Genomic DNA, 12897 nt, shown 5'->3' on the forward strand with positions numbered 1-12897 from the left:
GGTGAATCTCTCACACCCGACCTGTGTGCTCAGCCTTGGAAAAGACAGCTGTAGTTAATCAGACTAAAGACCAAAACTCTCTACTGTCACGGACAGTGAAAATTTTTGTGTAAATAAAAACACATTGTCAGACAGAAAGAGGTTTTATGAAAGCTTTGAAAATGGAGAGCGGCAAAGAGAATGAGCATTAAAGAATTGTGATTATGCCTGAGTACCCTAGGTACTAGAATAAGAATAATTTCAATAGTTTGACCCTAGAAATCTGGAAACAGAGGACTAGGCTGGCCAACCTGCTGGACTCCAGGGGAGCTGTCTAAGTGAGATACTGTCCCATATACATCTAAAGCTCTCTGATACTGTGCATTGGGTACTGTATCTAGGTTAGTTCTAGTGTCGCTCACATTCAGTGTGCCCTGTCTTGATTTCTACCTCTTGATAAGTACCCTTTTATCTGTTTTTAACCATCCCATAACAAGATTCCCAGAAATCAATTTTTCAACCATCTGTTAAATACAGTTTTAATCTTTACTTATACATATTGTTTGCTTTGAGCAAGTCACAGATGGATAGCATCTATATCATAACTTTGCTGCAGACAAAGGAAGTTTAAGGTAAACTATTAGTCATTTATGTCACATATAGCTAGTTGTTACAACTTTGCAATATTACCACTGGATTTGGTACATTCCTCTGTTTGATGTTCTTCAGACCATAGCTTTCTAAATGTCAACCAGGCTTGCAGTAATATTAGTGACATCTTTCAATTATCTCCCTTACAAGTGTACATTTTATGGGTCAGTGACATCAATATCCTATCGTTTAAAACTACAGATATGTGAAGGAAATAGAAATCCAGTTTCACCCATTGTAAACACAACACAGCACATAAAATGTCTTCACAATGTCAAATTGAACACAAAAGAACAAAGATGAGCTGTGCTAGAATTGTGATTAATTCGGAATTATCCTTACAGTTTAAATCTGACTATCTTAAGTCATTTAGTGGAACTACTTTTTATTTCTCTAGTAGCCAAGAGATTTTATGCCTTTTTTGCTTCATGTTTCTAGCAAAGTATAAAAGTTTGACACTATCTTAGATATTTTTATAAAAATGCTTTTATCAGCATGCTAACACTGTTACTAAGATCTTTAAAAAACCCTAATTATGCTGTGAAAACTTTAATTTTTTAGTGAGAAGGGTAATCCAGATAAAGCAACATATTGAACCCATACTACACAAATGGCTTGTTTTGAATGCAAACTTATTCCAGGAGTTTTTCTTTTTAAAATCTTTTTTTTTTTTTTTTCAGAAAATAATAGTGTACTATTTCTTGTAGTTTGGTCATCAGGGTTGGCTCAACCAGTTCTGCTTTGGTGGGGTGTACTGGTCTAAAAGCCCAACATGGTGGCTTCATCACTTTTTCTGGCACCTGAGCTGAGATGATTGAATATAGTTGGAGGCGAGCTGAGCTTTTCTCTTTCCATATAGCATTTTAATAGTTTGTTCTTTCTCACGATGGCCTTTAATTGATGGTGGTTGTTGCAGATCAGATTTAAATTGGCTGCCAAATCTCATGTTAGCAGGTGGTTGAACCATGTAAGCACTGTGCTTATCAGTGGACTCATCCACTACTTAGTTCAGTAGCTGAATGTGCTGCTCGGTGGAGACGCCTGGTTGGAAGAGGACCACTGGGTGCAGAGCATGGAAGTGTGTGTTCGTGCACTGGGTTCCTCCCTTTGTTCTCTACTCACTCACCTGCACCGTTTCCTCTACCATCACCTCTGCCGTGCTCTTTCTGCCTTGGAACCAGCTGACTTTGGACTAAGTCGTAAGCCAAAAAACACCTCTCCTAAGTTGTGGTATTTTGTCAGGGACAAGTGACTCACACCACTATTCAGGGTAGATGGACTTCTTTTATAGTAGTTCAGACAACATTTCATTTTTGGCACAGTTACTCTTTTGAACTATTTGCTAATAGGTAGTGATTGAGCCTCTTTGCCCCAAAATATTTTGGTGTTATATTACTGAAATCAAGGATATTTTCCACCATATTCATAGCAAATCATGGAAATTTATACTAATGTGATATAATTATATGATTAATTTTCCCAAATGGTTCCTATATTTGTTTGCCATTTAGGAACCAATTTAGAATACTGCATCTCAGGTAGATGCTGTAGTAATTTTTTTAATATTCTTGATTGGAAATAATCTTTTTCTTTCTCTTTGCTTTTGATATTTTTGAAAAAAAAATGCACTGATTTTATAGAAAGTGTTTTATTTGAGGAAACTATTCAAGCTTGCTTCTGTATTGATCTTGCTATGTTCCCATTAAGTGGGAGCCTCTTTGTTTTGTTTTTATTGTTCTTGTTGTTTTCAAACATGCTTTCTTTGGCTGAGCCCTCAATTTTCCTTCTTTTTGAGAAAATCCAATTACATTGACCTAACACATTAGTTCTTTCTACATTGCAGTAAGATCTTGTATACTATGGCCAATGTTGGTCTGTCTCCCTCCTAAATTCTCTCAATAAATACAACTGTGTACATTTGCACATGAATACAAAATAATTATTCCTGTTCAAATAAAATACTGAGGGTACCTTGTAAGTGTGTCTCTTCATGTATTTGTTACAATATTCTTACTTTCAATAATGAGAAATTTTGTCCTAATATCTCCAAAATATATATTTGCTTGTATTCAATCTTAGAGCATAAAAAGTAGTTTGAAAATTACCAATTTATGCTATGTGGGCGACAAACTAGTATATCAACAAGAGCTCAACATTTTTCATTTTTTTAATGCTAACATATTAAAAATGCATAATCTAAAGTGTAAAATTGGATGTATTTTGGAAATAAATAAACCTGTGAAATCAATACCTCTTTCAAAGTTAGAACACCTCCATCATCAAGACGTTTCCTTCCTTCAACCCTTTCCAATTAATCACCATCCGTACTTTTAGAAGCAACCCTTATTGAGTCAGTTTGGTGGGCAATCACGCATAAATTCAGTGTCTGGATCACATTTATTGAATAGACATATATTAAAGATAAAATTAACCACAGACAGCCTCTTGCCAATCTCTCATTCTTTAATTTAGTTCAGCAAAGTAAACCAAGTACATCACATGGTTTACATGATTTCTCATTGAAAAAAGCCCTTGAAAAAGTTTTTAACATTCCTGAATAGATAATTCCATATATTTGAGTCATGGTGAAAAATAAACTCCACTATGCATACTAAGTTTGTTAAAATGATATCAATAATAAAACTTTGAAACCAACTTTTAAAATGGTAAACATTGATCACAGAATAACATTATTTAATTGATACTAAAATTACAATTTAAAAATAGAATTCTTTTGAATGTCTCATACAGATTAAATAAAATAGAATACAGGCAAAGAAAATATTTTAATGAACATTTACTTGCCACTTAAACATATCTGAAAAATATACAGCATGGATTTAGTTTGATTTCTCTGATCTACTTATTCTTATGGCTTTAAGGAATTAGACTAAAACTGACTAAGTCAGGTTGCAAGAATACTATAATACCATTTCATTATTATAGCAATTTTAGAAGATCAAAAAGAAACATTGAAGATGTAACTCAGTGGTAGAACACTAACCTCACATAAGAAAAGCCCTGATCCCCAGCATTTAAATAAAGAAAAGAGAATTTTCTTAAGACACCAGCTATCTCAAGGTTAGTTTACTGACGTTTGACTTTAGTTAGCATATCGGTTTTGGTTCTTTTTATAAACTAGTTTAAAACTCAGCTAGCAGTAATACTTTTGAAAGTTAAAGTTTATGACTTTCTTATAGGTTTTACCAGTTTAAAATATTCTCTCCTCTTCAAATTATTTATTCTTTACATTTCCTTTGATTTATATTATATATCCTATTTTCTTTATACCACTCTGTTAGTACTACTTTAATGTTATTTTAAGCATGTATCTTTTAATTATTAGTTCATGCAGAAACCTTATATTCTAGAAGTTTCAGTCTCAAATCGCTGAAATTATCTATACATTGAGAACCAAGTCATCATCTTAAATCTTATGTCTGAAACCTCTTTTTTCTTATTTGCTGCAACCACTTGTGCTAACATGATTTGGTATACAACTCCTCTGTCTTTACCTAGCAAACATGTTTGACCACTACTGGTGTTCCCTCCTTCCTAGGTTTGGATTGCTTCCTATTTGTTTATATATTTATTTAATCAAATGATATTTGTTGAGCACTTAACCTGTGCTAAGCATTATTATAAGTTTTGTGGATAACAGAACTGTACAAACCAACAAAATCCTTGTCTTTATAATGTTTATATTATAGGTTAAATCTGAAAAGCATTTGAATTAATATTTTACAGAGTGATATGTGTAATAAAAAAGTAACACTAGCATTAGTATGAACATAAAGAGATTTATGGGAACGAGGAAGTCATTTGAGATGGGATGGTTGGAGAATGCTTATTAAACTAATGGAAGTTGATAAAAGACTTCAGATGTGTCTGAAGACATGTGTGGATGTGATGATGTCCCATAAGTTTCTGCAGAGATAACAGGGAGCTCTAATGCTCTGGTGTGGGAGACAGGTAAGCATATTCCAAGAGACCTGAAGAAGTCAAAGCAGCTGACAGTGACAGGCACAAGATTCCAGGTGGAAAAAGAGCTGAGTGAGGCCTCAGCACAGAACAGTAAAAGGAATAAAAGACCATTTAGAGGGTGAAGATAGGTCTTCTCTGATCAGGCTGCTGTGTGAAGATGAGAATATTAGAAAGATCCAGAGAGAAACTGTGGAAACCAGTTAGAAAAAGAAAATGGTGGCCCTAGGATCATGACCAAAGATGACGGATGAGCAGTAAAGTCACATTAGTAATTATGGTATATAGAGTCATCTGAATAGAAAAAAATAGAGATAAAACAAGGTCAGAATGATTCTTTCTTTTCTGTTTATTTTTTTGTTTTTGTTTTTGTTTTTTTGGATCAGCAATCAAACTCATGACCTTGTGCTTGCCAGGCAGGTGTTTGGCCACTAAGCTATATCCCCAGACCCCAGAGAATGATATTTAAAAGGATTAAAATTGGAAAATGAGACAAAATAGGTGAATGAAAGTTCTGATCTTTATACATTAAATTTGGGCTCTATCATTTTTTTTTTTTGTCTTTTTCATTTTTATCGGTACGGGGGATCAAACTCACGACCGCCTGCTTGCAAGGCAGGTACTTATGCGGCTGAGCTAAATCCCCAGCCCCTGGGCTCTATCATTAATATTATTCAATTTGCATGTGAATTGAAATTTTAAGGGAGAAATAATTAAAATATAAATTCAGAAATTTTCAGCATATAGCTGTTTTTTAAGGCATGACATCACTGGATAAAGTCATCTAAGAAGATAATAAAAATAGAGAATAGAATAAGGTTGAAGGAATCCTGGAGGATCATAATCTTTAAAGTTTGACAAGAAAAGAGGGAGACAGAGACAGAAAAGGCAGAGAGATGACACACACAGAAAGAATTAAAGAACAAAGAGTGAATTAAAGAGAAAATCACAAGCCCATGGAATTGTGGAAGAATCTTGGAAGGTAGTCAATAATGATTCCTAAAGTTTCTGTGAATAACCACAAAGTCAAACAATGCTGAGGGTTATTTGGCTTATTCTTACTGTATATACTTCTCTTCCACACACTCATACAAGTGCATATTTCTATTTTAAGAATAGTTCAAAATATCATAGGTATGATTTTAAAAACTCACATTATAAAACTCTAGTCCTTATTCATGAAAAGGTATAAAGATTCACCATATATTAGTTCTCCACTTTTATGGTTTAATATTTCTCATTTGCATGTCCTTGTAGAAATGTTAGAACTTTTCATAAACAACTTATTTTGCTATCCAGGCTAAGGTTTTTTTGTTTTGCTTTATTTTGCTTATTTTGTTGGCTTTTTTGTAGTTCAGGTTGGCCTTGAGCTCACTATGAAGCCCAGGCTGGCCTCAAACTCATGGTGATCCTCTTGCCTCAGCCTCCTTAGTGCTGGGGTTACAGACATACACCACCACTCCGGTGACTTTGTTCATTATTATATGATGCTCAAAGCATGACCCATGTTCTCTCTTATATTCTGATATCTTTGTTCTTTCTGAATTGCTTTTGATGCTTTTTAAAGCATTCTTTCTGTCTGATACCAATGCTGTTTCAGAAACATCCTGTTTTTTTTTTTTTTAGCTTGCCTTAAAAAATAGAATTTATGTTCCCCTCATTAAGTAAGGGCAAAAGAAAAAGAATTCATTTACAGCAATGGACTCCCATTCAATTTCTTTTTCCTTTTAGCATTTTGTGTCACACTATCACAGTTACCTAATTAACTTGCATTCTGAAACACTGATGCTCAAGGTAGTAAAGTTACTTATGCTTCAGCACACAGCATTATATTTTGGAGACAGCATTGGTTCATACCATCTAGTGCAGCATTTATGTGATAGGACACGTGTTTATCTGTGAGAGTATGAAGATCAAGGGTCCTTCACAGTCTTATTTCTCTTTCTTTTGCTACTGGCAAAAATACTTTGTGTGTATGGGACAGAGAGAGGTGAACTATGGCAAAAATTCAGCCAAGTTCCATCTTAGAGATGCCCTGTTTCTGCCATGATTAGCCTCTGCTGGACTGGTCATTCCTGTCCATGCCTGTCCACCATATGTCCTATAGCTCTTCCTTTATGAGAATTCAGATACAGATAAGAAAATTGTGAAATTATAAGTCCTTTCTGTTCTCCTGAAAGTACATCTCTGCAGGTTTTCTTTTTTCTTCTGTCATACACTGTTGATAAATGAAGATGCTAAAAGATTCTTTGCATTGAGCACCAACTTTGAGATGCACTTCTGCCTTTTAGTATAATCTCCTGAGGTGGAAAAGTAAGAATTCAAATATTATAAAATGTCCTAAGTTCCTGGAAAATTTAAGGACTAGTTAGTTCTTCTGTTTTCTCCCATCATTTTCTGTGAAGAAAATGCTCAGAAATTTCTACAGAATGTATATAGTGCTTGACTGGAGAGAGGCTTGTGGCAGGGAAGTGACATTCACAAACACAGGAAGGTTTGTGCGCAGGACTTTGAGACACAAGTGTAAATGATACACACTGGAGTGGTTTTATATACTGGAGCTACCTACAGATGTTGAATTAATAAAACATGAAATAAGAGGTTATTTTCCATGTAGTTCAGTAACAATTTTAGAAACCATCAAAACTGTATTAGATTAACCTTCTGGTAAATTGAATTTAATTAGAGCAGTAGCTTGAAGCAAGTATATTTAATCTTCACAGCTCATGGTTCATGTATTGATTACATACTCAAGACTTTAAAATAATGAAAGAAAATGGTAATGATTAAAATTAGTATTACCTACAAGCTCTCTCAAATGAGCAATTTGTTATCAGTTCTTGGATGAAGAATAGTACTTACAAATAATTTGGGACATTAACTCTTCTTTTTCTAAATTCTCCTAATTAAATACTGATTTAAATATATGGTGAATAAACTGCATATATCTGTCTAAACTTCTGTATAGTAGTTCTTAAAAACAAATGTATATAAAACACTTAAGAAAAATATTATTTAAAAAATAATGTAAAATCTTTTAATGTTAAAATGGAATCTGTATAATTACACCATATACTATAAGTAAATGTTATTTTAGTATTATTAACATAATATTTATATAGATGTACATATTTGCATATATAAATGTACAATATCAATGTAACACAGTTACATAAGTATAATATGAAATATAATATATAAGTATAATGAACTAGGAAATGAGATATAGTAATTATAAGATTAATTTATTGGTAATAGTAAATATATGAATTAAACATCAAATAGAGAATTCACAATTCTTAATGTAGTGACCTGTTAACTTGTCAGGCAAATCAAATGAACCTGTGACCATTTGAGGTTTTGGAAATATAATTAATCAATGATAGGTGAAGAATTAGGTTTAGTGATAAGACATCAGGTAGGACTTCACCCTATACCAAGTAGATCTAAGTAGACAGTGGAGTCCCAAGGTACCATAAAAGTTGGGAATACCCTGTGTCCGAAAATTATATGTCCCATGCATGGCTGAAGCACTGAATCTTATGACTTAGAGATAGGAGAGTAAGACAGCCTGTTTGCAAGCAGACAGGGCCTCTCTTAATTATTCATAGTCATTATTATCCAGCATCTGAAACACTTAAGGAATTGCCAGCAACTACGGAGAGCAGAGTCATCCTCCTCAGCCTAAGTCTTGATAACCTTTGATAATTAACAGCTGCTTTGATGGAACATGATGATTTAGGAAATCAAACAATGTGAGGACTAGATAGATTAAAAGATAAGCAGATATAAAATAACTTACTGCCACAGACATGTTTGCAGATGACTTGAATTTTAACCTACATTAAACTAGGCATTTGCAACTGTTAAGAATTTGATCAGTATTTCTGTCCATAATTGCAATTACTGAATTTTGACTTCATTGTGAGTATGGCTTAATTGGCTTAATTCCGGCTTTTCATTTATAATATCTTGGCATGAAGATATTATAGGCCAATAGTATATTTAGAAGTCCTTGCCTATTTTCAAATTATACTACCTAATTTTGCTATCCTATAACAAAAGTATCATCCTTTAGCATATATTATTAAGGATAAATACTATATATAGAAATTATTCAAACAAATACCATTAGAGATTACACTGATGACTTTAACTCAATGTAAATCTAATGATCCATAGATGACAGAAAGCTCTGCACTGCCCTGTCTTATTACTTCACCTGCTACCATTGTCTAAATCAGAACTGGACTGAGTCGTGATCCCCGCAGTAGAATGTGATCCAATACAGGGGTTCTTAACCCTAGTTCTACATTAAGTTATAAGCAGAACTTTAATTTAAAATCTTATACAAAGTGTCTTGTGCTCGTCCCACTTTTTAAATAGAGTTGGGAGGGATAGAGCAGGTACCAGTATTATTTAAAAACACTAAGCTACAGGATGATACAGCCAGAGTGGAGAACCACAGTCTAGAAATAGAGATCAGGACATGATTTAAGAAATGTTACATAGAGGGAGCTGCACTAATTATGATTTCTATGATCTGATCAGAAATATAAAAATTAACCATATGTTAAAGCTATACAAGTTGATCTAAAAGAAAGTAAGAATGAAATAGTGGTTACCAGAAGCTAGGGTAGAAGAGGAGGAGGGAGAAAGAAGGGGAAAGGTTGGTCAATGGTACTAATAAAGGAGATATATATTTTGGTACTCTGTTGCACAGTGACTCTAGATAACAATAATGTCGTGTATGTTTCTGATCTGGCCCACAGATCAATCTGTGGGGTGTACCTGGAGGGGGAACGGGGATGAATAGAAACAGGGGGGAGACAAAGAGAGATTGAAGCAAGTCGAGAGAATCCGATCAAGCCTCGTTTATTCAGGAAGTGGTCGCATCCTTTATGGGCCAGGGGTGGGCTGGTGGGACAGGAAGAGGCTACAGGGTGGTTTCTGATGGGTCATTGTCACATCCAGGTATGTGACGTAAGCAGGAGAGGATTATGGTTAATGTAGGCAGGCACATTATGTGCTCATAGGAGAGAGAGACGGAGAGGCAGCAATGGGGCTGTCGCACCGCTTCCTACATGTTTCAAAAAGCTAGAAGAACAGATTTCAATGTTTTCAAATGTTTTACAAAGAAATAGTAGACATTTGTATACTTACAGAAATAAGTATACTGACCCTGATTCAAACTTTCCACAATGTGTGCAAGTATCAAAACACCATTGTGTGCCCACAATATTGCCACTCTTGTGTCAATTAAAAATAATAAACATTTTTAAAGAATAATTTTAAAAGAAATACAAGAACACTGTAGAATAAAAATTCACAGTTCTCAAAATTTCACATTGGGCACCTAACTGTTTTTAACTGAGAGTTTCTCGTTCCTCTTTATTGTAATCTTCAGAAGAAATTTAGACCCATCTAAGTGGAGCGCATTCCTAGGCATGCATGAGACCTCAGATCTGACTTCTCCTCATGTAGAAACTCGGCTGATTGATCAAATTGTCATAAACCCTCACTACAATAAACGGACAAAGGACAGTGACATTGTCATGATGCATCTTGAATTTAAAGTGAACTACACAGGTAAAAGAAATCACTTTCAGAATTCTTATCTACTCAAATTAATGCACTATAAGATTTGAAATATTAATAGTATGAATGCACTAGTTTATAAAAATTATATATTTCATTACAATATAACTGAACTGGAATTGAGGAATTAAGGAAAATACGTTTAAATACAACTTTCTAGAAAAGGCTTTTAGAATAAAACTCAGTGTCCTCCATAACAGTACATTTTATAGTAAACTGACAAAAAAATTCTTAAAGGAGCAGCCCAGAAAAATAGATCATGATATTACTCATGGCTTCTTTTTCTCAAGTAATTGAACAGTGAGTTCATCTACTACAGAAGAGAGGGTAAGACAAAGATTGAAAAATTGAGATAAGAGCATGTATTCTTAAGATATCTTTGACAATCCATATAATTAAGGCTTTAAAAGAGAGCCCACTAATGTTATTACAATGGTCAAAGAAGACTTCCTCCAAGTACATTGAAAATATATAAGAAATCAAATGAGGAGGAAAACTTTATTCTGAAAGGCTCTGTCTTTTGTGTCTGCCCTGAGTTCTACAGGTAGTAAATGCTTACTGCACACTAGATGACTTGTAAATTGATGCAGAAAGCTTTAGAAGTCAGTGATAAATATTAGTGCTTCCATAACTGTCCTATAAGTAATTACCTCAAATCTTTTTTTTTTTAACCTAAAAGCTTTTTAAACTTGGAAATAACTGGAGAAAATTACAAATAATAATAATGTTTGTCCAAGTTTCTCTTAACTGACCCTGAAAAGCAGTAGAGCTGGCACTAGTTCATTAGAGCACCATTATTTAAAAATTAAACATACAAATAAACTTCAGAAATACGACATTGCTCACATTCCAAAAAGACTATGTAGAGAATGCAAAAATGTCAAATTGACAAAGAAAGATTGTTTTAAAACACCTTTCCCCATACTTAACTGGCAAGGGAAATACCATGATCATGAAGGAGGTTTTCCCAGGTCCCCAGGGCAAGGCTTATCCATTGCACTCCGGATGTGCTGACCACTGAGATTTCCCCCAAATGCAGAAAATTGCATAATTTGTGGTAGTGGGGGACTGATTTCGTGCTCTCCTCTGATTTAAAAAACAAACAAAAACAAAAAAATATCTTTTCCCCCTGAAGACTCACATAAGTTGTTCATCCAAGTTTCTTTAGATTAAATGGTGATGTGATTGGTTTTTAAAATTTGTTAGAAACAGTTTGTTATTTTTTGTTCGATTACATTGTTTTGTTTGTTTTTCAGATTATATACAACCTATTTGCTTACCAGAAGAAAATCAAGTTTTTCTTCCAGGAAGGAATTGTTCTATTGCTGGCTGGGGAGCCCTTTATTATGGAGGTAAATTATCAAATTTGGAAAAAAGAAAAAGGCTACTAAAAAGAAGTACTGTTGCACTATCCTGTGAATATTTTTCAACATTTTTTCTACTCTTCTACTGTAATGAATTTTGCAATATTTACAAAGAACAGTGTGTGACACATTAATAATTTTATATCTTTAAAAAATCCCAGGTGTATTATTCTAGATCGTATTATATAAATATAATCCTTTTAAAAATGCAGATTATCCCTCAGTTCACTATTTAAATTTTGCATTATAAACACTGATAAATAGAAAAGATACATCTAGTGAAATGAATATCATGCAAGGTTCTAAGAATATATTTTGGTAAAGTATATGCACAAAGTCTCAGTAAAAGCCACATTATTATATGTTCCACTTTGCTAATCAACCACTTTATATTCATTTGTAATGTAAAGCTGTACAGTTAAGTTACCTACAGTAAGAACAAATTCCCTTCTAGCTTCAACATGATGAAACTGTCTATTGGCAAAATGATAACGATATGCCATGAATCTTACATTGAAGGCTATAAACTGATAGATCATTGATCCCTGGTACTATTTAATAGTGTGATTTCCAAACATAAACATGATGAATATGATTCAGAAATTCCATTGCTGTGTATATATTCAGAGGAAATGATACTGGTTTGTCAAAGAGACATCTGTTCTCCCATTTTCATTGCAGTACTATTCACAATAGCCAAAAATATTGGGGAGGGGGACCCCAAGTGTTGACCAGCTGAATGGATGAAGAAAATGTGGTTCATGTACACAGTGGCACACTATTCAGCTATTATGAAGAAAATAAAAACTTGCTATTTGTGGCAATGTAGATCATGTTAAGTGGAATAAGCCAGACACAGAGAGACAAGTTCTCCACAATCTCACTCATACATGGAATCTAAAAGTCGGTGGACAGGTACTAAGCTACAATTAAACAGAAGCAAGAAGTTCTGGCGTGGTACTGTACAACAGTTTGACTGTTGACAGCAGTAACATACTGTGAACATCCAAAAGCTAGAAGAAAAGACACTGCAAGTGCTTATTAGAAAAAAAAAGGATAAATACTTGAGGAGATAGATATGCTTAACCTGATTTAAGTAAGACTATACACATGTATAAAACAGAACAGTACCCATGAAAGCGTGCATTTTTCTTTTTTTGTGTGGTACTGAAGATTAAAATCAGAGCCTTCATACTAAGCCATATCCTTGTTCTTCACTTGGTTTTTAATTTTGAGACAGGGTCTTGCTAAGTCACTCAGTTACCCATGCTGGGTTAGAACGTCCAGTCCTCTTGCCTCAGTCTCATAGAAACTCTCATGTTTG

At 34.0% G+C, this 12897-nt stretch overlaps 1 protein-coding gene and 1 non-coding gene across 2 annotated transcripts in view; both read left to right on the forward strand.

Moving 5' to 3' along the window:
- Tmprss15 (transmembrane serine protease 15) overlaps positions 1-12897 on the forward strand; it is a 111961-nt gene that overhangs the window by 91669 nt on the left and 7395 nt on the right. The window contains exons 21-22 of the mRNA XM_003469310.4: positions 10019-10200; positions 11466-11561. Of these exons, the coding sequence (XP_003469358.1) occupies positions 10019-10200; positions 11466-11561 (278 nt within the window). The remainder of the gene's footprint in view (positions 1-10018; positions 10201-11465; positions 11562-12897) is intronic.
- LOC111756695 (U1 spliceosomal RNA) lies at positions 11131-11298 on the forward strand. The gene has a single exon (XR_002791110.1). It is a non-coding gene; the product is annotated as a U1 spliceosomal RNA (small nuclear RNA).

Source organism: Cavia porcellus, unplaced genomic scaffold (assembly GCF_034190915.1).
Source record: "Cavia porcellus strain 051 isolate PalLab524CR breed Dunkin Hartley unplaced genomic scaffold, mCavPor4.1 scaffold_15, whole genome shotgun sequence".
Taxonomy (NCBI): domain Eukaryota; kingdom Metazoa; phylum Chordata; class Mammalia; order Rodentia; family Caviidae; genus Cavia; species Cavia porcellus.